Below are 21,456 nucleotides of genomic sequence, written 5' to 3'. Positions count from 1 at the left end.
AATACTTCTTCATGTCATGTTTGGGTGAGGCTCTAGTTTGAGGATATTCCCATAATTTCTATGGTAAAGAACACAGTGGACATGGAGAATTTCCTAGAGCATCATTATAGAGGTCATTTTCCAGCCCTTGTACACCACCCTGAGCCAGCTTGCTGGGAGGATGGTCTAAAAATCTAATAAACATAAACCTTTCTTCTTCCAGTCCTCGGATCTTTGATGGTAAGGGACTGGGGCTAAGGATGGGATTTAGAAGAAGAAGAGATGGTTTTATACCGTTCTTTTCACTACCCGAGGGAGTCTTCAAGCGGCTTACAATTACCTTCCCTTCCTCTCCCCACAACGGACACCCTGTGAGGTAGGTGGGCCTGAGAGATCTGTGACAGAACTGCTCTGTGGAACAGCTCTGACAGGACTGTGAGGAGCCCAAAGGCACCCAACTGGCTGCATGTGGAGGAGGAGAGGGGAATCAAGCCCAGCTCTCCAGATTACAGGCCCTCGATCTTAAACCACTACACCACCCACCAAAAGCAGGCTAATGGCATGCCCCTAACAACTGAGAATTCAGTTCCAGCAGGGAACTCATAACTGACACCTGACTAAAAGTTCTTTTAGTCAAACAAAACATGTATGTAGGCTCCTGGCGATCCCAAACCATTGCTTGGTGTGAAAAAGTGGAGTCAGTGAGAGCTGAGAATGTCAAAAAGCTGCTTTGTTAGTCCTGTGCAAAAGAAGGCAACGGCAAACCGCTTCTGATATTCTCTGACCTCAAAAGCCCTATGAAGAGGCTAACCAAACCAAATTAGATATAGTACTAGAAGGCAAAATCTCTCAGGTCAGACTGCTCTCAGTCAGCCACTGGGGAAGAAGTGCAAGCAGTGCTATTCTTAATGGTGAAACTGGACGAAAGCCAGAAAAGGACATTCAGTTGTTGTTGTGGATGGATGGAGGTAAAAGGAAAGCCCAAAGCTGTTCAGCACATGGAATAAAAACATGGTATATGAAAAGTAAGGAAATAAACTTGAATTGAGAAATGGAACATGTCAATCCTAAGAGTGAATGAACGACAGTAGATTGGATTGGGACATTTTCTGTCAGAAAATTACCAAGAATTTTATTTTGGAAACGACAACTGCAAAAGACATTTAGCTGTTCTGTCACTGAGGCAAGATGCAGCACAAGAAACCAGAGGCTATAACGCAAAGCCTGACCACATAATAGTTGGCTGCAGCAGAAAGGACACGCAGTAATGGGTTTAAACTACAAGTACGACGATATAGGCTAGACATCAGGAAAAAAACTTTCATAGAGTAGCTCAGCAGTGGAATAGGCTGCCTAAGGAGGTGGTGAGCTCCCCCTCACTGGCAGTCTTCAAGCAAAGGTTGGATACACACTTTTCTTGGATGCTTTAGGATGCTTAGGGCTGATCCTGCGTTGAGCAGGGGGTTGGACTAGGTGGCCTGTATGGCCCCTTCCAACTCTATGATTCTGTGATAATATCCATCAGACTTCATGGAAAGCCTATCAACAGACACAATTCAGATTTATGTGCCCTGCTATAGATGCTGAAGAGGAAGAAACGGAAAGCTTTTATGAAAGTGTTCAGGAAGAAATCGATCACACACCAACACAATGTGCTGATAATCAGAGATGACAAACACAAATGTAGGACATAAAGCAGAATGAATTGTTGAGGAAAGATTTGGGCTGGGAGCACGAAATGAAACAAGAGAGTGATCTAGAGAATTCTGTGAAGGAAAGTTTTTCATTGCAAACACATGTTACAGACGACTCATAGAATCATAGAGTTGGAAGGGATCTCCTGGGTCATCTAGTCCAACCCCCTGCACTATGCAGGACACTCACAAGATTCCTAGGCAGAATGGGTGTGTGTATGTGTGTTTCCCAGATCCTAGCCCAGCAAACTAACCACTACATCATTCTAGCTCTTTATAGTTCTCAAGTCTCAGTTGCCTACCTGGTTTTCTGCCGCCTGGGCCTCCTAATCCTCAGACCAGTTCGGAGGGAAAATGGGACTCCTGGCTGAAATCTCTAGACCACTCAGCTAGAGCTCTTCCACCAACATCTGTGCCTCTGTCAATTCTGACTTGGATGAGGTGGTTCTCAAGGAAATCAGCAGCCAACTGAAATGGGAGCTGTGAAAATCATCATGGGATGGAGCTGGGCAGAGCTGTGGGGGTGGGGAGCAGGTTCACGATGAACTGGAAGGGCTAAATCTGTCCGGTGAAGCCTTCGCCAAGGCAAGCGAGGCCTTAAATAACGGAGGGATGTCAACACCAAGAGGGCAGAGGCTGTTTGGAGTGATGGGCACAAGTGTGACCCAGAGTGACCCATAGGTGTGGAAGAAGGGAACAGATTTCCCCACTGGCTGCAAAAGTGCAGAATGGGCAGCTTCAAAGATTCTCAAATTACAGGTCCAGATTCCTGTTTCAATGGGACGTTGTTCTTTGGAATCCCCATGGGTGAGGAAAGAACCGGGAATAAATTGTAGGTCTGTGGGTGGGATGTTTATTTTTTAAATCTGTCCCTCGAGTTCCTGTGGCCTTGGGTTAATTGAGATCTTTTGACAGGGGTGTGCGCCAGTCCCATTAAAGGAGCACTTGATCCTGACAGATTGTTCATCCCACTAGCAGTATGGAGAAGATAAGACCCTTTGTGGGTGACCCCCCCACACACACTTACTCCCCACTTCATCGTGACATCCAGCATGGTAAAAAGTAGCAGGCTTGAATCTCAAGAGCCAGCTGGGTTGCCAACCTCCAGGTGGGGCCTGGAGACCTTCAAGAACAACAACTGATCTCTAGACACCAATTTTTTTGGAGAAAACAGCTGGGAGGGAGGGGGAGAAAGGAATTCATTAACCCTCCCACAGTGACCTTCTCCTGAGGATTTCACTCTTGTAGCTGGGGATGGTAGTCAGAAAGCCACAGAGATGTAAAAAAGCAACAGGAAGGAAGGAAGGAAGGAAGATCAGTGGTGACCTGTGTAGATGATAAAGGGTACAGAGGAGAGTGCCGAAGATGATCTGGGGCCAAGGGACCAAGCCTATGAACTCCCCCTCACTGGCAGTCTTCAAGCAAAGGTTGGATACACACGTTTCTTGGATGCTTTAGGATGCTTAGGGCTGATCCTGCGTTGAGCAGGGGGTTGGACTAGATGGCCTGTATGGGCCCTTCCAACTCTATGATTCTATGATTCTATGATATATGTGTGGGGGAGGTTTAGGAGGGCCAGTAACCTTCCCAACTGGCTGGTTTTTCCAGTGGAAGTGATCTCTGCACTCTGCAAGTTACAAAAGTGAAGAATGATAAACCGTAACTTGGTTGCTGATGAAAATATTTTCACATTTGAGAAACTACTAATATCCAGTAAGGTAGATTCAGGTGGGTAGCCGTGTGCGCCTGAAGTAGCACAACACAAATTGAGCCCAATAGCACCTTTAAGACCAACAAATATTTATTCAAGGCGTGAGTTTTTGAGAGCATGCATCATTAAAGAGAAAAATAGGAGATTACTACAAGTGCAATTTTAACAGCTGAAAGAGTACATTAATTTTAGGGCCTATATTATCATTTATAAGATTAAAAGTCTCAAACAGATGTTTTATTAAAGATTAATAATATTAGAATTTCCTGTTAACAAAGGAAATAAGATTCCAGTTTACACTTAATAAATCTAGAACCACAGTCAGTTACAATTCAACCCTTCATGGGAATTTAACAAAGAACCTTACGGGGGCTTAATAACTAACAGATACATTGTGGCCAGTTCAACAAAGAAATGATGCATTAAGTACTGCTCCAGCCCGTTGCAAAGGCAACGGAGAAAGGAGATAACCTTCTAGATGAACTGATTGGCCTCTTCAAGACTCAGGTCTCTCATCCCCTTCTCTACAGTATCTTCAATGGCTTTTTTCTCCGCTTGGGGCAGTTCTGGCAAGGCAGCCATCAGCTCACAAGAGATTTTCTCCACTCTGGCCTGGATGTTGCTCTCAAACTCTCTCTTCTTCTGGAGAACCAGATCCTCTATGGCTTGTCGAGCCTCATCACATCCCCCTGCTAACTTCAAGCGCTCAGCCTTGAATTTGGGATCGGAAGGCTCCAAGGAAATAAGCCTGCCAAGGCTACTAATCTCGTCCATCAGGTATTTGGAAGACACTTCTGTGTAGGTCTCTGATATCATTTGCACTAAATGAGCCATGTTGGAAGCGTTGAACGCCTGCTTATAAATCAGGTCTTTTACAAAATCATTGCTGCAGTAGTTTTCAATCCCACGGAGGCTTTCTGCTGTGTTAACAAACTCTGCAATGCGACGGCTGAGGCAGGAATCTATGAGGCTGGAAATCATCTGGAAGAAACGGACCATCTTCTCCCACTGCTCCTTCACTTGTCCCAAGGCATCCAAGCCTTTGATCAGCATCTTCCTGGCTGTATCAAAGTCAACCTCCCTTGTCTCACACGATCTCATGGCAATGAGTATCTCTGTCAACTCTTCATTGTGCTTCTTGAAGTTTTCAAAGCTCCTCTGGTACTCTTCTGACGTCACCTTTAGCATTTCTTTACTCTGTGAGGCTTTGAAATGGGCGTTGGTCAGTGCGGCTGATCCCTCAGTTTGTCCTTGAGGATCATCTTCATATTTTGCCATGTTGGGCGTCTTGGGAGCAAAAGGCGGCACCCTAGTGTGTGATTTGCTCTTGCTGTCAAAGAGGGCAGCTTTTTGCACTAGATTTTTAATTTCCCCCCCCAGGCATTTTGCGTCTGTATTTTGCTTTTCCGAAGTTGCTGCTTCAGCCAGGATCTGACAAACTTCAATAACAGAACGGCATATCTCTACTGCCATCCCTTTCATACTGCAGTCCTTTTCTTGACTTATCTTTGCAAGAAGTTCCTCAGCCCTTTCTTTTATCCAAGAGGATTTGACTTGCTGGTCTTTCTCATTGTAAAGGAGGCTCATGTTAATGTGGCCTTCTTTGTCCACCAGCTGATTCAGGGCATTTCCCAGTGATGTCAGCTGCACAGACAGGGAACAAATATTACCCAATGCGATGGGGTCGTCTTCACTTTCACTGTTTACCTCTTTGGCACTGTTGTCTGCTTTTCCAGTAAGGATTTTATAGAAATCGGTAGAAAGGTTGCTAAGCAACCGAGGCATGGTGGTCATGCTTTCTGTGAGACTTGAAACAAAATTCATAGCTATAGCACCCCAACCCTCTGGAATACTATCCATTGCCTTTCTGTAATCCTGGTATGTTTCATCCACTTTCTGTTTTACGCTCTTGTAGTACTCCTCTGCCTCATTCTTGGCTGCTTCGGCTGCCTCTCGTTTGAGCTTTGCACCTTCCAAGGCCCGTCGGGTTTCTTCCAGCTCTTTTTCATACCCACTTTTTGAGCTCAAGCAGGCTTCCAGCAGCTCGTGGATCAGGTGGATGGTGTCATTGAATTTGCTCTGGACTGTCAAGGCTAAGGAAGCACATTCGTCAGCAGTGGATTTTGTGCTGGCCAGCTGCCCGGGAAGAAGTGCATGCACCACCTCTGTGTACTGGAAGAGAATCTGGACAATCCTTTTCATTTGCTCTGGGACACTCATGGAGAGGAGTCTGATCTTATTCATATTATTGTGAGCAGTGCTAAAGGCCTCCCAGCCCTTGTTGCTCACCTGCATCAGGCAGGTGAGGAATGAGTCTGGATATCTGATGTACTCAAATCCTCCTGCAGGTGGATTCTTGTTAATGGAGAAATCCCCCTGGCCTGCTGAGATGCATGCCAGCTCCCCTAAGATGGCAATGGAGATGGGGCCAGGCATCAGATACTCCTCCCAGTTGGCATAGGGCTTCATGAGCAGCTCCGTCTCCTTGCGGACATTTTCCGCTCTGCAGACATCCCTCACGGCTTTGACCACATTTGAATCTTTGCATTGCACGGCCATCATTTCCCTGGATGAAGCAAAGAGCAGGTGACAGGGTAAGATTATGGCTCCATTGGCCAGACAAAAGATCATTCATAGAGGGTGGAGATCTAGTCATTATGCTGCATGCCTCGCAAACAATGTGTTTTCAGTAAGACTGTTTGTCCCAAGAGGAATGGTGACATCATTTGGCGGGAAATGTTTCATTAAGCAAAAGGTGTGTTTCCTGCAATTACACAGGAGATGAAGGGAACTGCTTCTTTTACAAATACTAGAGAGAGAAAGACTCCCAATAGGCTCTGAACAGGGATGCAGGGGGAGGAAGCGCTCCCTCTTCAAGCAATTTTCATGCATGGAAACAGCTCTGGGGACTTGATTTTTCTGCCTGAGTGCCCCCTCCCCTTAAATCTCTTGCTTCACAATCCCTTGCTGGAGTACCAAGCTTGAAGATGGAAACATTCTCATCACTTTGTTCAGAACCCCTCGGTGTGAATCTACCCCAAATAATTAAAACAGAACATAGTTATTACAACCATTGGTTTGTGTGATATCATCACAAAATGGGCAATCATGTTTTATATTAAAGATGCCAGCGTGGCCTGCTGCACTAGAATATGGAGACCTCCTTTGAACCCCCCAACCCCACCCTGCCCTGGAAGCTTATTAAGTGACCTTGGGACGGACATATTCTCAGTCTAACCTTCCCCACAGAGCTGTTGTGAGGACAGAATAAAGCATGGGAGAACAATCATACACAACACAACAAATCTACATCGACTCCTCTCCACAAGAAAATACTTGCTGCTTAGAAAGCCCCACCCCATTAAGGACTGTGACAAATCAAATGAACTGACCCTGGGTTCAAGAAACGTCTTTGGATGGTTCACCTCGTCAGGCAGCTTGTTTCCCAAGGCGGGAGACACTGTCCAAGAGGACTGGGCTGTATTCGATACCAAGCAAACAACCTTAAGAGAGGGAAGAAACAAAAGGCTACAATCAGAGGAGCACAACTAATGCCCAGGGACATCCGGGGGAGAGGCGGTCTGGCAAATCTTTGAGTATGAAGCTTGAAGTATAGCTGGCATCTTGAATAGAAGTTGGAAATGAATCAGCACTCAAAGTAAGATTTAGTTGATCAATATTATCTTAAACAAGTCAGATATGGTCCCTTCAGCTGCCCTCTATCACCATTCTGAATGACTGCTATTTCTGGCTTATCTTCAAAGGTAGCCCCATGTAGAGTGTGTTACAGTAGCCCAGTTAGCTTTATTAGGATTGGCAGGCTAATTGAGTCCGGGAGCTGGTAACCCAAGCACAGCATACAGAAGGCAGCCCCGGCTCCAGGCTGATTCTGCACTTGCTTTGTTTTTTCTGTTGTGGATCCTGCTGAATTCAGATAGATTTGAACTCGGGTCTTCCGCCATCACCCCCCCCCCCCCCATTCATCATCTTCACCTCCTCCACTAATTACCTCTTTGGCAGTATTGTCTGCTCTTCCAGTAAGGCTTCTATAGAGATCGGTAGAAAGCTTGGAAAGCAAACGAGGCACGATGGTCATGCTTTCTGCTAGACTTGAAACAACATTCATAGCTATAGCTCCCCAACCCTCTGGAATATTATCCATTGCCTTTCTGTAATCCTGGTATGTTTCATCCACTTTCTGTCTTATGCTCTTGAGGTACTCCTCTGCCTCCTTCTTGGCTGCTTCTGCTGCCTCTTGTTTGAGCTTTGCACCTTCCAAGCCCCGCCCCATTAAGGACTGTAACAAATCAAATGAACCTACCCTGGCTTCCAGAAATTTCTTTGGATGGTTCACCTCCTCAGCTAGCTTGTTTTCCAAGGCTGGAGACACTGTCCAAGAGGACTGGGCTGTATTAGATACCAAGCGAACAACCTTAAGACAGGGAAAAAACAAAAGGATCCCATCAGAGGAGTACAACTAATGCCCAGGGAGCGCTTTGCTCAGAGGCACAGAGCAGTAGGTTAATTCACAAAAAGGAGAAATCTACACATTTATTGAAGGCGGTTTTTCAAATATTGCAGCTTATATCCAGGCCTGGATATCGCAGGGGAAAGGTAGGGTCATCACGGATCAATCATGCATGTTGCAGAGGGAACATTTAGAACGCTCCAAATCAAAATGGAAATCGAATTCAGTGTAGACTGCAGGCATTCATTCGATCTGGGAGTGGGTAAAAAGCCCCGTGCAAACTAGACCCCAGTAATAACTGTCCCCATCTATCTGGAGAAATGGGAGCACTTACCCCTCTTGAGTCGAGTGTTCTCCTTCGATTCAAGTTTTATTTTTGAAGCTTAAATACCCTTGGTGATAGGGTGTGTATGTGGAATGTTCTACCACATATTGTGGGAAAGCCCCCATACAGCTTCAAGAAGGGGGCTGCTTTACAGTAAACCGAAACTTTAGTCTCCACACGTGACAGGAGACAGATGGTGTGTAATGAGAGGGTCTGAGTCAAGTCACCTCAGCATGTATCTGAGGAAGTGTGCGCCGATACGAAAGCTAATACCTTGAATAAAACTTGGCTGAACTTAAAGATGCCCATTGATTCACGTTGTTCATTCCACAATTAGTTCTTCCCATTAATCTCCAATCTTAACACATTTATGGTCCCCCCTCCAATCTTAACACACTATGGCCCCCCCTCCCAGAAATTTAACTCAAAGCAAATGGGGACCTGGAAATTAATTTTCCCTTTGCAACATGCATGATTGATCCGAGGTGACCCTACCTTTCCCCTGCGATATCCTAGCATGAAAATATAAACTGCAATATTTGAAAAACAGCCTTCAATAAATGTATAGATTAATCTCCAGGTCCCCATTTGCTTTGAATTAAATTTCTGGGACGAGGGACCATAGTGAAGAAAACAAATGGGCAGAACTAATTGTGGAATGAACAACGTGAATCGATGGGCATCTTTAAGTTCAGCTTTATTAGCTTTCGTATCGGCGCACACTTCCTCAGATACATGCTGAGGGGACTTGATTCAGACCCCCCCATTACACACCATCTGTCTTCTGTCACGTGTGGAGATTAAAGTTTCGATTTACTGTAAAGCAGTCCCCTTCTTGAAGCTGTATGGGGGGTTTCCCACAATATGTGGTAGAACATTCCACATACACACCCTATCACCAAGGGTATTTAAGCTTCAAAAATAAAACTTGAATCGAAGGAGAACACTCGACTCAAGAGGGGTAAGTGCTCCCATTTCTCCAGATAGATGGGGACAGTTATTACTGGGGTCTAGTCTGCACGGGGTTTTTTACCCACTCCCAGATAGAATGAATGCCTGCAGTCTACACTGAATTCAATTTCCATTTTAATTTGGAGCGTTTTAAATTTTCCCTCTGCAACATGCATGATTGATCCGTGATTTTCCCTGCGATATCCAGGCCTGGATATAAGCTGCAATATTTGAAAAACCGCCTTCAATAAATGTGTAGATTTCTCCTTTTTGTGAATTAACCTACTGCTCTGTGCCTCTGAGCAAAGCGCTCCCTGGGCATTAGTTGTACTCCTCTGATGGGAGCCTTTTGTTTTTTTCCTGTCTTAAGGCTGTTCGCTTGGTATCTAATACAGCCCAGTCCTCTTAGACAGTGTCTCCAGCCTTGGAAAACAAGCTAGCTGAGGAGGTGAACCATCCAAAGAAATTTCTGGAAGCCAGGGTAGGTTCATTTGATTTGTTACAGTCCTTAATGGGGTGGGGTTTGGAAGGTGCAAAGCTCAAACAAGAGGCAGCAGAAGCAGCCAAGAAGGAGGCAGAGGGAGCATAAGACAGAAAGTGGATGAAACATACCAGGATTACAGAAAGGCAATGGATAATATTCCAGAGGGTTGGGGAGCTATAGCTATGAATGTTGTTTCAAGTCTAGCAGAAAGCATGACCATCGTGCCTCGTTTGCTTTCCAAGCTTTCTACCGATCTCTATAGAAGCCTTACTGGAAGAGCAGACAATAGTGCCAAAGAGGTAATTAGTGGAGGAGGTGAAGATGATGAATGGGGGGGGGGGGTGATGGCGGAAGACCCGAGTTCAAATCTATCTGAATTCAGCAGGATCCACAACAGAAAAAACAAAGCAAGTGCAGAATCAGCCCGGAGCCGGGGCTGCCTTCTGTATGCTGTGCTTGGGTTACCAGCTCCCGGACTCAATTAGCCTGCCAATCCTAATAAAGCTAACTGGGCTACTGTAACACACTCTACATGGGGCTACCTTTGAAGATAAGCCAGAAATAGCAGTCATTCAGAATGGTGATAGAGGGCAGCTGAAGGGACCATATCTGACTTGTTTAAGATAATATTGATCAACTAAATCTTACTTTGAATGCTGATTCATTTCCAACTACTATTCAAGATGCCTGCTATACTTCAAGCTTCATAAAGATTTGCCAGACCGCCTCTCCCCCGGATGCCCCTGGGCATTAGTTGTGCTCCTCTGATTGTAGCCTTTTGTTTCTTCCCTCTCTTAAGGTTGTTTGCTTGGTATCGAATACAGCCCAGTCCTCTTGGACAGTGTCTCCCGCCTTGGGAAACAAGCTGCCTGACGAGGTGAACCATCCAAAGACGTTTCTTGAACCCAGGGTCAGTTCATTTGATTTGTCACAGTCCTTAATGGGGTGGGGCTTTCTAAGCAGCAAGTATTTTCTTGTGGAGAGGAGTCGATGTAGATTTGTTGTGTTGTGTACGATTGTTCTCCCATGCTTTATTCTGTCCTCACAACAGCTCTGTGGGGAAGGTTAGACTGAGAATATGTCCGTCACAAGGTCACTTAATAAGCTTCCAGGGCAGGGTGGGGTTGGGGGTTCAAAGGAGGTCTCCATATTCTAGTGCAGCTGGCCACGCTGGCATCTTTAATATAAAACATGATTGCCAATTTTGTGATGATATCACACGAACCCATGGTTGTAATAACTGAGTATGTTCTGTTTTAATTATTTGGGGTCGATTCACACCGAGGGGTTCTGAACAAAGTGATGAGAATGTTTCCATATTCAAGCTTGATACTCCAGCAAGGGATTGTGAAGCAAGAGATTTAAGGGGAGGGGGCACAGGCAGAAAAATCAAGTCCCCAGAGCTGTTTCCATGCATGAAAATTGCTTGAAGAGGGAGCGCTTCCTCCCCCTGCATCCCTGTTCAGAGCCTGTTTCATTATTACTATTACTATTACTATTACTATTACTATTACTATTACTATTACTATTACTATTACTATTACTATTACTATTACTATTACTATTACTATTATTCGATTTATTTCCCGCCTCTCCCCTATAGGCTCAAGGCGGATAACAATAATCCTAACCCCATTAAAACCCATTAACACCCCCATTAATAAAACTATAAAATACTAACATGACGGCAGACAATTGGGGATCTTTCTCTCTCTAGTTTTTGTGAAAGAAGCAGTTCCCTTCATCTCCTGTGTAATTGCAGGAAACACACCTTTTGCTTAATGAAACATTTCCCGCCAAATGATGTCACCATTCCTCTTGGGACAAACAGTCTTACTGAAAACACATTGTTTGCGAGGCATGCAGCATAATGACTAGATCTCCACCCTCTATGAATGATCTTTTGTCTGGCCAATGGAGCCATAATCTTACCCTGTCACCTGCTCTTTGCTTCATCCAGGGAAATGATGGCCGTGCAATGCAAAGATTCAAATGTGGTCAAAGCCGTGAGGGATGTCTGCAGAGCGGAAAATGTCCGCAAGGAGACGGAGCTGCTCATGAAGCCCTATGCCAACTGGGAGGAGTATCTGATGCCTGGCCCCATCTCCATTGCCATCTTAGGGGAGCTGGCATGCATCTCAGCAGGCCAGGGGGATTTCTCCATTAACAAGAATCCACCTGCAGGAGGATTTGAGTACATCAGATATCCAGACTCATTCCTCACCTGCCTGATGCAGGTGAGCAACAAGGGCTGGGAGGCCTTTAGCACTGCTCACAATAATATGAATAAGATCAGACTCCTCTCCATGAGTGTCCCAGAGCAAATGAAAAGGATTGTCCAGATTCTCTTCCAGTACACAGAGGTGGTGCATGCACTTCTTCCCGGGCAGCTGGCCAGCACAAAATCCACTGCTGACGAATGTGCTTCCTTAGCCTTGACAGTCCAGAGCAAATTCAATGACACCATCCACCTGATCCACGAGCTGCTGGAAGCCTGCTTGAGCTCAAAAAGTGGGTATGAAAAAGAGCTGGAAGAAACCCGACGGGCCTTGGAAGGTGCAAAGCTCAAACGAGAGGCAGCCGAAGCAGCCAAGAATGAGGCAGAGGAGTACTACAAGAGCGTAAAACAGAAAGTGGATGAAACATACCAGGATTACAGAAAGGCAATGGATAGTATTCCAGAGGGTTGGGGTGCTATAGCTATGAATTTTGTTTCAAGTCTAACAGAAAGCATGACCACCATGCCTCGGTTGCTTAGCAACCTTTCTACCGATTTCTATAAAATCCTTACTGGAAAAGCAGACAACAGTGCCAAAGAGGTAAACAGTGAAAGTGAAGACGACCCCATCGCATTGGGTAATATTTGTTCCCTGTCTGTGCAGCTGACATCACTGGGAAATGCCCTGAATCAGCTGGTGGACAAAGAAGGCCACATTAACATGAGCCTCCTTTACAATGAGAAAGACCAGCAAGTCAAATCCTCTTGGATAAAAGAAAGGGCTGAGGAACTTCTTGCAAAGATAAGTCAAGAAAAGGACTGCAGTATGAAAGGGATGGCAGTAGAGATATGCCGTTCTGTTATTGAAGTCTGTCAGATCCTGGCTGAAGCAGCAACTTCGGAAAAGCAAAATACAGATGCAAAATGCCTGGGGGAAAAAATTAAAAATCTAGTGCAAAAAGCTGCCCTCTTTGACAGCAAGAGCAAATCACACACCAGGGTGCCGCCTTTTGCTCCCAAGACGCCCAACATGGCAAAATATGAAGATGATCCTCAAGGACAAACGGAGGGATCAGCCGCACTGACCAACGCCCATTTCAAAGCCTCACAGAGTAAAGAAATGCTAAAGGTGACGTCAGAAGAGTACCAGAGGAGCTTTGAAAACTTCAAGAAGCACAATGAAGAGTTGACAGAGATACTCATTGCCATGAGATCATGTGAGACAAGGGAGGTTGACTTTGATACAGCCAGGAAGATGCTGATCAAAGGCTTGGATGCCTTGGGACAAGTGAAGGAGCAGTGGGAGAAGATGGTCCGTTTCTTCCAGATGATTTCCAGCCTCATAGATTCCTGCCTCAGCCGTCGCATTGCAGAGTTTGTTAACACAGCAGAAAGCCTCCGTGGGATTGAAAACTACTGCAGCAATGATTTTGTAAAAGACCTGATTTATAAGCAGGCGTTCAACGCTTCCAACGTGGCTCATTTAGTGCAAATGATATCAGAGACCTACACAGAAGTGTCTTCCAAATACCTGATGGACGAGATTAGTAGCCTTGGCAGGCTTATTTCCTTGGAGCCTTCCGATCCCAAATTCAAGGCTGAGCGCTTGAAGTTAGCAGGGGGATGTGATGAGGCTCGACAAGCCATAGAGGATCTGGTTCTCCAGAAGAAGAGAGAGTTTGAGAGCAACATCCAGGCCAGAGTGGAGAAAATCTCTTGTGAGCTGATGGCTGCCTTGCCAGAACTGCCCCAAGCGGAGAAAAAAGCCATTGAAGATACTGTAGAGAAGGGGATGAGAGACCTGAGTCTTGAAGAGGCCAATCAGTTCATCTAGAAGGTTATCTCCTTTCTCCGTTGCCTTTGCAACGGGCTGGAGCAGTACTTAATGCATCATTTCTTTGTTGAACTGGCCACAATGTATCTGTTAGTTATTAAGCCCCCGTAAGGTTCTTTGAAGAGCCTCTCGTGGTGCAGAGTGGTAAGGCAGCCATCTGAAAACTTTGCCCATGAGGCTGGGAGTTCAATCCCAGCAGCCGGCTCAAGGTTGACTCAGCCTTCCATCCTTCCGAGGTCGGTAAAATGAGTACCCAGCTTGCTTGCTGGGGGGTAAACGGTAATGACTGGGGAAGGCACTGGCAAACCACCCCGTATTGAGTCTGCCATGAAAACACTAGAGAGCGTCACCCCAAGGGTCAGACATGACTCGGTGCTTGCACAGGGGATACCTTTACCTTTAAGGTTCTTTGTTAAATTCCCATGAAGGGTTAAATTGTAACTGACTGTGGTTCTAGATTTATTAAGTGTAAACTGGAATCTTATTTCCTTTGTTAACAGGAAATTCCAATATTATTAATCTTTAATAAAACATCTGTTTGAGACTTTTAATCTTATAAAGGCTAATAGAGGCCCTAAAATTAATGTAATCTTTCAGCTGTTAAAATTCGACTTGTAGTAATCTCCTATTTTTAAACTCTAGAATCTTTCTAGATTTATTAAGTGTAAACTGGAATCTTATTTCCTCTGTTGAGAGGAAATTCTAATATCATTAAATCTGTTCCACATTTCTGGTAAGGCCTTGGAGGAGGAGCGTGTCTCATGGCTTAAATGCCACTCAGTGCTTAACACCCACTCAGGGCAGCGGTCCTACCCCTGAGCGCCTCCTCCTCTGACCAGCTTGCTTGTCTGTCTAGCGGCCAACCAATCGCCTCCTGGCCCCCACCCCTCCTCCTTCCACTTCTGTTTGAGGTTTGGAGGCTGCAGATCTCTGCTGCTCAAGAGCTGCCCCTGTCGATGAGTTCCCTAAAAGCTGCCTACAGCCTTTCCAGGTCCTGGGGAGAGGGGGAGGCCCTCTGCATTGTTCTTCCACCCCACCCTACCACATCTAGTGCCCATTGTATTCCTGAATGCCCATTGCATTCCTGGCCCCTAGACTTTAATCAAATATCTGTTTTAGATTTTTAATCTTATAAATCAGTGGTCCCCAACCTGCGGGCCGCAGCCCGCTGCCGGGCCGTGAAGGCCATGGCGCCGGGCCGCGGCTCCCTCTCCCCGCCCCCCCGGCAGTAAAAAACTTCCCAGGCCGCAAGCTTGCGGCACGGGAAGCTTCTTACTGCGGGAGGGTGGGGAGAGGGAATCAGGGCCGGCCGCGCCCATGTGGGCGCGGCCCGATGCGCGGGCGCGGCCCGTGGGTGCGGCCCGATGAGTGGGCGCGGCCCGCGGGCGCGGCCGATGCGTGGGCGTGGCCCCTGCGGGCCGCGCCCCTTTGCCCTGCCGGTCCCCAACCTCAGAAAGGTTGGGGACCACTGTTATAAATGATAATATATACCCTAAAATGAATGTAATATTTTAGCTGTTAAAAGTTACTTGTAATAATCTCATATTATTCTCTTTAATTATGCATGCACTCGAAAGCTCACACCCTGAATAAATCTTTATTGGTCTTAAAGTTGCTGTTGGACTCAATCTTTGTTCTGCTACTTCAGACCAACACGGCTACCCTCCTGTATCTATCTTACTGGATATTAGTAATTTCTTAAATATGAAAATATTTTAAATTAATTAACTGGCGCAAAAAGCTGCCCTCTTTGACAGCAAGAGCAAATCAAGCACAGGGGCAAATCCTTAACTCGGGAGGAACTTTCTCCTTTGTGCTAGATGCTCATCGGCAGGCCATGGTCAGCTGCAACATGACCGCCACTCTGGCAGATGCTGCTGATAGGGCCTCATGGGCCTCCTCAGAGGTATGCTGATCCTCATACAGAATGGATTGAAATGACTCCGAGGGAATAAATAAATAAATTTCTGTCAGTGTAATGTTGTCATAGCAGAGATAGGGGGGGTCTGCGCTGAACAAGGGGTGCCTCGAGCTCCCATTGGTGGACGAGGGACTACTGGCCGTCCCGTCACCCATTGATATATGGTGGCATAGGGGAGGAAACCAGAAACATGCTAATGTTTATGCATGCAAAAACAGGTGCCCTCGGTACCATCATAAAAGTCGTAAAGCTAATTTTAAATACTGCACAGAAAAGACGCAGTCGCCACTGTGAGGGGGGAGTGCAATACAGAATCAAAACTACTATGGTTGGTTTTCCATGGAAAAAATGATGCCATGTGCAGAATTTTTTTTTAAAGATGTCTTTTTGGGCAGACTTTTTGCGAGGTCTCCTGTTGTGCATAATACTCCCAGAATTCCTCCCTAGCAATCAGCAGTGACATGAGCAAATGCATAGAATTATTCTCACTGCTGTCTCCCTCCCATCATGAGGTTAGGATGAAGCAGTGCTACCTGGAGACCTGAGGGCATAGGGAAGATGAATCCCACCTGAACAATGAATATTTCAAAGTGTGCATCTGCCTCAGTTGCAACGGACAAATGTGCACTGGAACACTGGTCCAAAATAAAATGCAGCAGTGTCTAAATGTAGAAAAATAGTCAGCTAAGGTGACTAAATGCTGTGTGGAAAAGGGTTGTTACATAGTTGCTAGCTGGGTTCAAAAGGGAAGGGCAGGAAATGTGACTTTTCACAGCCTGGCATGACAAACGGCCTGCTGAAATAACCTTCTTCTGCACAACTTATTAAAGGCACAGATTATGTCACCCCCCTTTTTATGAGAGGCACTCTCTCAGACACAGACAAGCAAACGTGGGGAGAATAAAAAGAAGCAGACCCTATTACTGTTCCTGTTCATATATATATAAATTGTTCCATTTAAAATTTGTAAAGCTTGTATTACACTCTGTATTATACGTTCAGCAGTAGTTAGCATTGCAACAACTTCATTTGTAATTACCTAACCTCATCAAGAAATGCAATCCCCTAATTTTCTCACGGGCCTTTTATGCACTTGTCTCTTCCTTTGTTTTTACTGTGCATCCCCCTTGGGTATATTTTTTTCTGTTCTGCAAGTCAACTCACACATTGCAGCTGGGTTGGGCTTTCATTTTGCTCCTGCATAGATTTAGCTTCCTTCAGGGCTCAGTTAGTTTATCATTCACTATACATCCATTTCTTTTTAAAGTTCTGGTCCCATTTTCCCCTTTCTATTTATATATGCTTTAAACCAGTGGTCCCCAACCTTTTTATCACTGGGGACCGGTCAACACTTGACAATTTTACTGAGGCCTGGGGGGGGTAGTCTTTTGCCGAGGGACGTCGCTGCCTGAGCCCCTGCTCCACTTGCTTTCCCGCTGGTGCCCCTGACTTCCTGCCACCCGCTGGGGAGCACTGCTATCAACAGCTACACAGTGCCACGCCGAGGGGGAGCCCCAGCCATGGTGGCCGCTGGGGAGCACCAAAGGTGAGGTGCGGCCCGGTACCGACTGATCCACGGCCCGGTACCGGTCCCCGGACTGGGGGTTGGGGACCACTGCTTTAAACTCCAACGTAGGCTGTGCAGCTCAATTAGTAAGGCCACGCCGATTGAGTTTACAGTTCTTGCTTTTGAAAAGTTCATATTTTAAAAATCATACCATGTACCATGTTTTCAAAACAAAGCATGGCCAATTATGAGAAGAAAATAATACTACTCACAGGTAGTTTTGAACTCATAAATTTCCTACCTTCAGCCAGGTGTCTCACTAATTAAGCTATACAGCCTAGGTTGGATTCTAAAGCATATAAATTCTAAAGCATATAAATGGCATCCAAAGGTTTCTCTGAAGGGTTTAAAAGAAAACAGCAATGTAATGCCTTGGTAGAATTGTTTAAAATAGAACACAGGAATCCAACTCTATTGAGTTCCTTAATTTGACAAGCTGAGTGGAGAAGGAGAAGGGAAGATGGCTGCACTTGAGAGCATTTCTCCACACACACACACACACTCACTCTGTGTGATGCACATGTCCAGAGCATGTCCAGAGGAGGGCAACAAAGTTGGTGAGGGGTTTGGAGACCAAGACATATGAGGAAAGGTTGGGAGAGCTTGGTCTGTTTAGCCTGGAGCGGAGACGACTGAGAGGGGATTTGATAACCATCTTCAAGTATTTAAAAGGCTGCCATGTAGAGGATGGAGCAGAGTTGTTCTCTTTTGCCCTAAAGGGACAGACCAGAACAAATGGGATGAAATTAATCCAAAAGAAATTCCATCTCAACATCTGGAAGAAGTTCCTGAAAGAGTGGTTTCTCAGTGGAACAGGCTTCCTCGGGAGGTGGTGGGTTCTCCATCTTCGGAGATTTTTAAAGAGGCTAGATAGCCATCTGATGGAGAGGCTGATTCTTTGAAGGCTTAAGGACGTGGCAGGTTAGAGTGGATGAGCGATTGGGATGTGAGTGTCTTGCACAGTGCAGGGAGTTGGTCTAGATTAGCGATCCCCAACCTGTGGGCTGCGGACCACATGTGGGCTGCGAAGGACGCCTTCTCTCCCCCCCCCCCCCCCGCCCTTTTACAACACACTTCAGGTGTCATTATCTCCCATCACTCCCAGATGGGACTATCTCGTTGCAGAGAAACAAGATCAGGGTTTCCACTGATTTGTCATTGTCATGAGTTAAAATTTCCATGGAAATAAAATGTTCCTTATGTTCATTGTTGTTGCGTGTCTGTATCTTATTTTGAAGGGATGTTTAAACATTACCATAGCGATCAGAGAGTGTTAGGGCAGTGGTTGAGAGTAGAGAACTACCCCTCCCCCTCACTGGGCCTCAGTAAAATTGTCAAGCGTTGAGTGGTCCCCGGTGATAAAAAGGTTGGGGACCACTGGTCTAGATGATCCAGGAGGTCCCCTCCAATTCTATTATTCTATGATTCTAACCACCCTATGGTAGCTTTAAAAAGAGCCTTCCTAACTGGGCATTTGAAAGGACAAAACATTTGGGACTAAGATAGCTTCTTGTCCTGTACAAACTTGCCTGCTAATTAGCAACCCTTTTGAATTTACCCTGGTTTTCATAGAATCATAAAGTTGGACCATCCTTGTTCAACTTTTTCTCTGTTGAGAAATCCCTGAAATATTCTTCAGGCTTTCAGAAACTCCCTAAATGGTGTGATTGTACAGAATATGGTTAGGAAAATTAGCTGTGTGCATATGCCCACCCTGGGCTGCTCTCCTTCCTACTGCCTCCAGGCCTATCATTGGTTATCATTGGGGGGGGGCAGCAGACAGACATGACCATATATAGTCATATTACCCAATAAATGTTTAACATTTTAAAAATAAATATAAACTTTTACCTTAATTAACTCCCACCCATTCGGGAAACCCTTCCAGGCCAGTCAAGAAACCCCTGGGCTTCACAAAAATCCTAGTTGAGAAAGCCTGGTGTAGACTAATCCACAAGATCCAAAGTCTTTGTGGCTGCCATGATGACTACTTCAGACATGCAAGGGGGGGTTGCAGCTGCAAAGTGACCAGGGGGTTCAGCCTTCCACCATGTCATATTTGTTCCAACATACAAGGTTATGATCTACATATAAGGTACTGTACGCTGCTGATCAGATTTCTCTTCACATTGGTTGCTATCAATAGCCATTTTGTAGTCCGCTTTGAGTGTTAGGCAGAAAGGCAGGCTGGGTGACCTTGGGCTTGCCACAGCACTGATAAAGCTGTTCTGACTGAGCAGTAATATTAGGGCTCTCTTAGCCTCATCTCCCTCACAGGTTCAAGTGGGTAGCTGTGTTGGTCTGAAGCAGCACAACAAAACAAAATCAGAATGGCACCTTTAAGACCAACAAAGATTTCTTCAAGGAGTGAGCTTTTGAGCGCTTGCACAAGGTGTCTGTTGTGCAGAGAGGAAGGGAAGGCGATTGTTAGCCATTTTGAGACTCCTTTGGGCAATGAAAAGCGGAATATAAAAACCAACTCTGCTTCTTGAACTAACACTAGTGTTCACTAGGTTTTCTCATAAGCAGGAGTCTTAACAAAACATCCCAAATTCCCTGTTCATCAATTCCTGGATTAGCTATGTTAGTCTACTGTAGTAAAATGCAAGAAAATAAAATCATTCTTATATCCTGCTTTTCTCTACCAGAAGTCTCAAAGTGGCTTTCAATTGCTTTCCTCTCCCCACAACAGGCACCGTGTAAGGTAGATAAGGCTGAGTTGTCCAAGCTTTGGTTCAGTGCTTATGAGAAAGTCTGATTACCGCTCTGTGAGACCACCACTATCAGGGCTGTGATGAGCCCAAGGTCACCCAACTGGCTTCATGTGGAGGAGCAGAGAATCAAACCTGGCTTGCCAGATTAGAAACCACCACTCTTACCCAATAAACCCAAGCTGGCTACACCAGTAGCACCTTAAAATTGAACAGTGTTTATTCCAGCATTAGCTTCCATAAGCTAGGGATCACTTCAACAGATGCAAAGAAAGAAAACCCTTTCCCACATTTTCCACTGCAAATTTTTAGTGCAGTCTGAATGGAAATGAGGCAAACCACTTTTCTTAAGTTACAGTGTCAGGTGAAGCGAGGGCCAACTCAACAAAAGCTCATGTTGCAGCTGTGAGAATTTGAAGATCAAGTGGACTCACATTTTGTTTTCTCAGCTCAGAGCCCTAACTAGCTAATTTTGCACCCGAGGCAAAAAATAACATTGTGGCCCCCTATATCTTCTTCATAAATAAATAACAAGAAAAATAAGAAGTTTTACTTTAGTGATGATATACTACGGTACTTCTGCACCTTTCAGCTTTGGGCAGCCCTTCAGCTTTGGGCTCCTTCCCAGCTGCAGTTCAAGGATATCTTTCTTATTTACAAACTCAATTTCTATACCTTTGAAACAGATAGCTTTTTTTTTTTTTAGGATTTAGGAGGGGGCTGTTAAGCAAGAATTAATCAATCTTTTGATCCCCCAGTGTTTAATGGTTAGCCCTTTTATCGCCTGTCTCGACCATTCTCCAAAATTCTTATCTGCTCCATTATTACCAGGGAAGGCAGATTTAACTGCTTGGGATTGTAAGGCCAAAGGCAATAAGGAGCTTTCAGCCTCTGATGAAAGATAAGGAAAACCAGGATGCCAGACTTAAGTTGTAACACCTTCTTGGTTTACTCCTAAAGGTCCAACTGTTAAAACTGATGAACAAAGGTTGGTAGTCAACCTGTCTTGACTCTTTAACAGTGTAGAGGCAAAACAAAATGGCTTACAATCATCTTCCTTTCTTTTTCCTACAACAGACACCCTTTGTGGAAGAAAACTCTCCAAAACGAGCATTGCACTGAGGCTCATTCTTGCTTGCATTATTTTCATTAAAAATTATATTGAGTCTTCATCAGCTTGTTTCTTCTTTGCAGATTTCTACAGCTGATTGGTCTCTGTTCTGTGAGAACAGCTCTAACATCACTGTGACTAGCCCAAAGTCACCTAGCTGGCTGCATGTGCAAGAGTGGAGACTCAAACCTTGCTCTCCAGATTAGAGGCTGCCACTCTTAAGCCAGCAGAATGCTCAGAATTCACATAAGCCCAAGGAGGATAGGGACTTTTGTAGGTATGTTATAAAGACTAGCCTCAAAAGCATTCATCTTCCTCAGGGGAACTGATCTGTGTAGTCTGGACATGAGCAGTAATTCTGGGAGATGCCCTGGCCTAGAGGCTGGCATCCCTCAGTCTTGGGCTGTTTCTCAGGATGGAATACCAACATGTAAATATAGCTTTAATAAATAACCAGAAAACAGAAATGCTCACGTTAGTTC

The 21,456-nt window shown here is 45.3% G+C and overlaps 2 protein-coding genes across 2 annotated transcripts; one reads left to right on the top strand and one right to left on the bottom strand.

Annotated features, from left to right (window-relative positions):
- Window positions 1–3,467: 3,467 nt before the first annotated feature.
- On the bottom strand, window positions 3,468–8,297 carry LOC143834253 (uncharacterized). The gene is made up of 4 exons (XM_077330914.1): window positions 8,187–8,297; window positions 7,706–7,816; window positions 6,777–6,887; window positions 3,468–5,950 (listed from the first exon to the last, which is right to left on the bottom strand). Exon 4 carries the CDS (start codon window positions 5,944–5,946, stop codon window positions 3,859–3,861), a length of 2,088 nt encoding a protein of 695 aa, XP_077187029.1. The 5' UTR covers window positions 5,947–5,950; window positions 6,777–6,887; window positions 7,706–7,816; window positions 8,187–8,297; the 3' UTR covers window positions 3,468–3,858.
- Window positions 8,298–9,497: 1,200 nt separating this feature from the next.
- On the top strand, window positions 9,498–14,795 carry LOC143834254 (uncharacterized). The gene is made up of 3 exons (XM_077330915.1): window positions 9,498–9,609; window positions 10,412–10,522; window positions 11,573–14,795. Exon 3 carries the CDS (start codon window positions 11,577–11,579, stop codon window positions 13,662–13,664), a length of 2,088 nt encoding a protein of 695 aa, XP_077187030.1. The 5' UTR covers window positions 9,498–9,609; window positions 10,412–10,522; window positions 11,573–11,576; the 3' UTR covers window positions 13,665–14,795.
- The last annotated feature ends 6,661 nt before the right edge of the window (window positions 14,796–21,456 follow it).

Source organism: Paroedura picta, chromosome 3 (genome assembly GCF_049243985.1).
Source record: "Paroedura picta isolate Pp20150507F chromosome 3, Ppicta_v3.0, whole genome shotgun sequence".
Classification (NCBI taxonomy): Eukaryota; Metazoa; Chordata; class Lepidosauria; order Squamata; family Gekkonidae; genus Paroedura; species Paroedura picta.
Note: the sequence above shows the minus strand (reverse complement) of the source record. Positions and strands in the feature narration are given on the sequence as shown.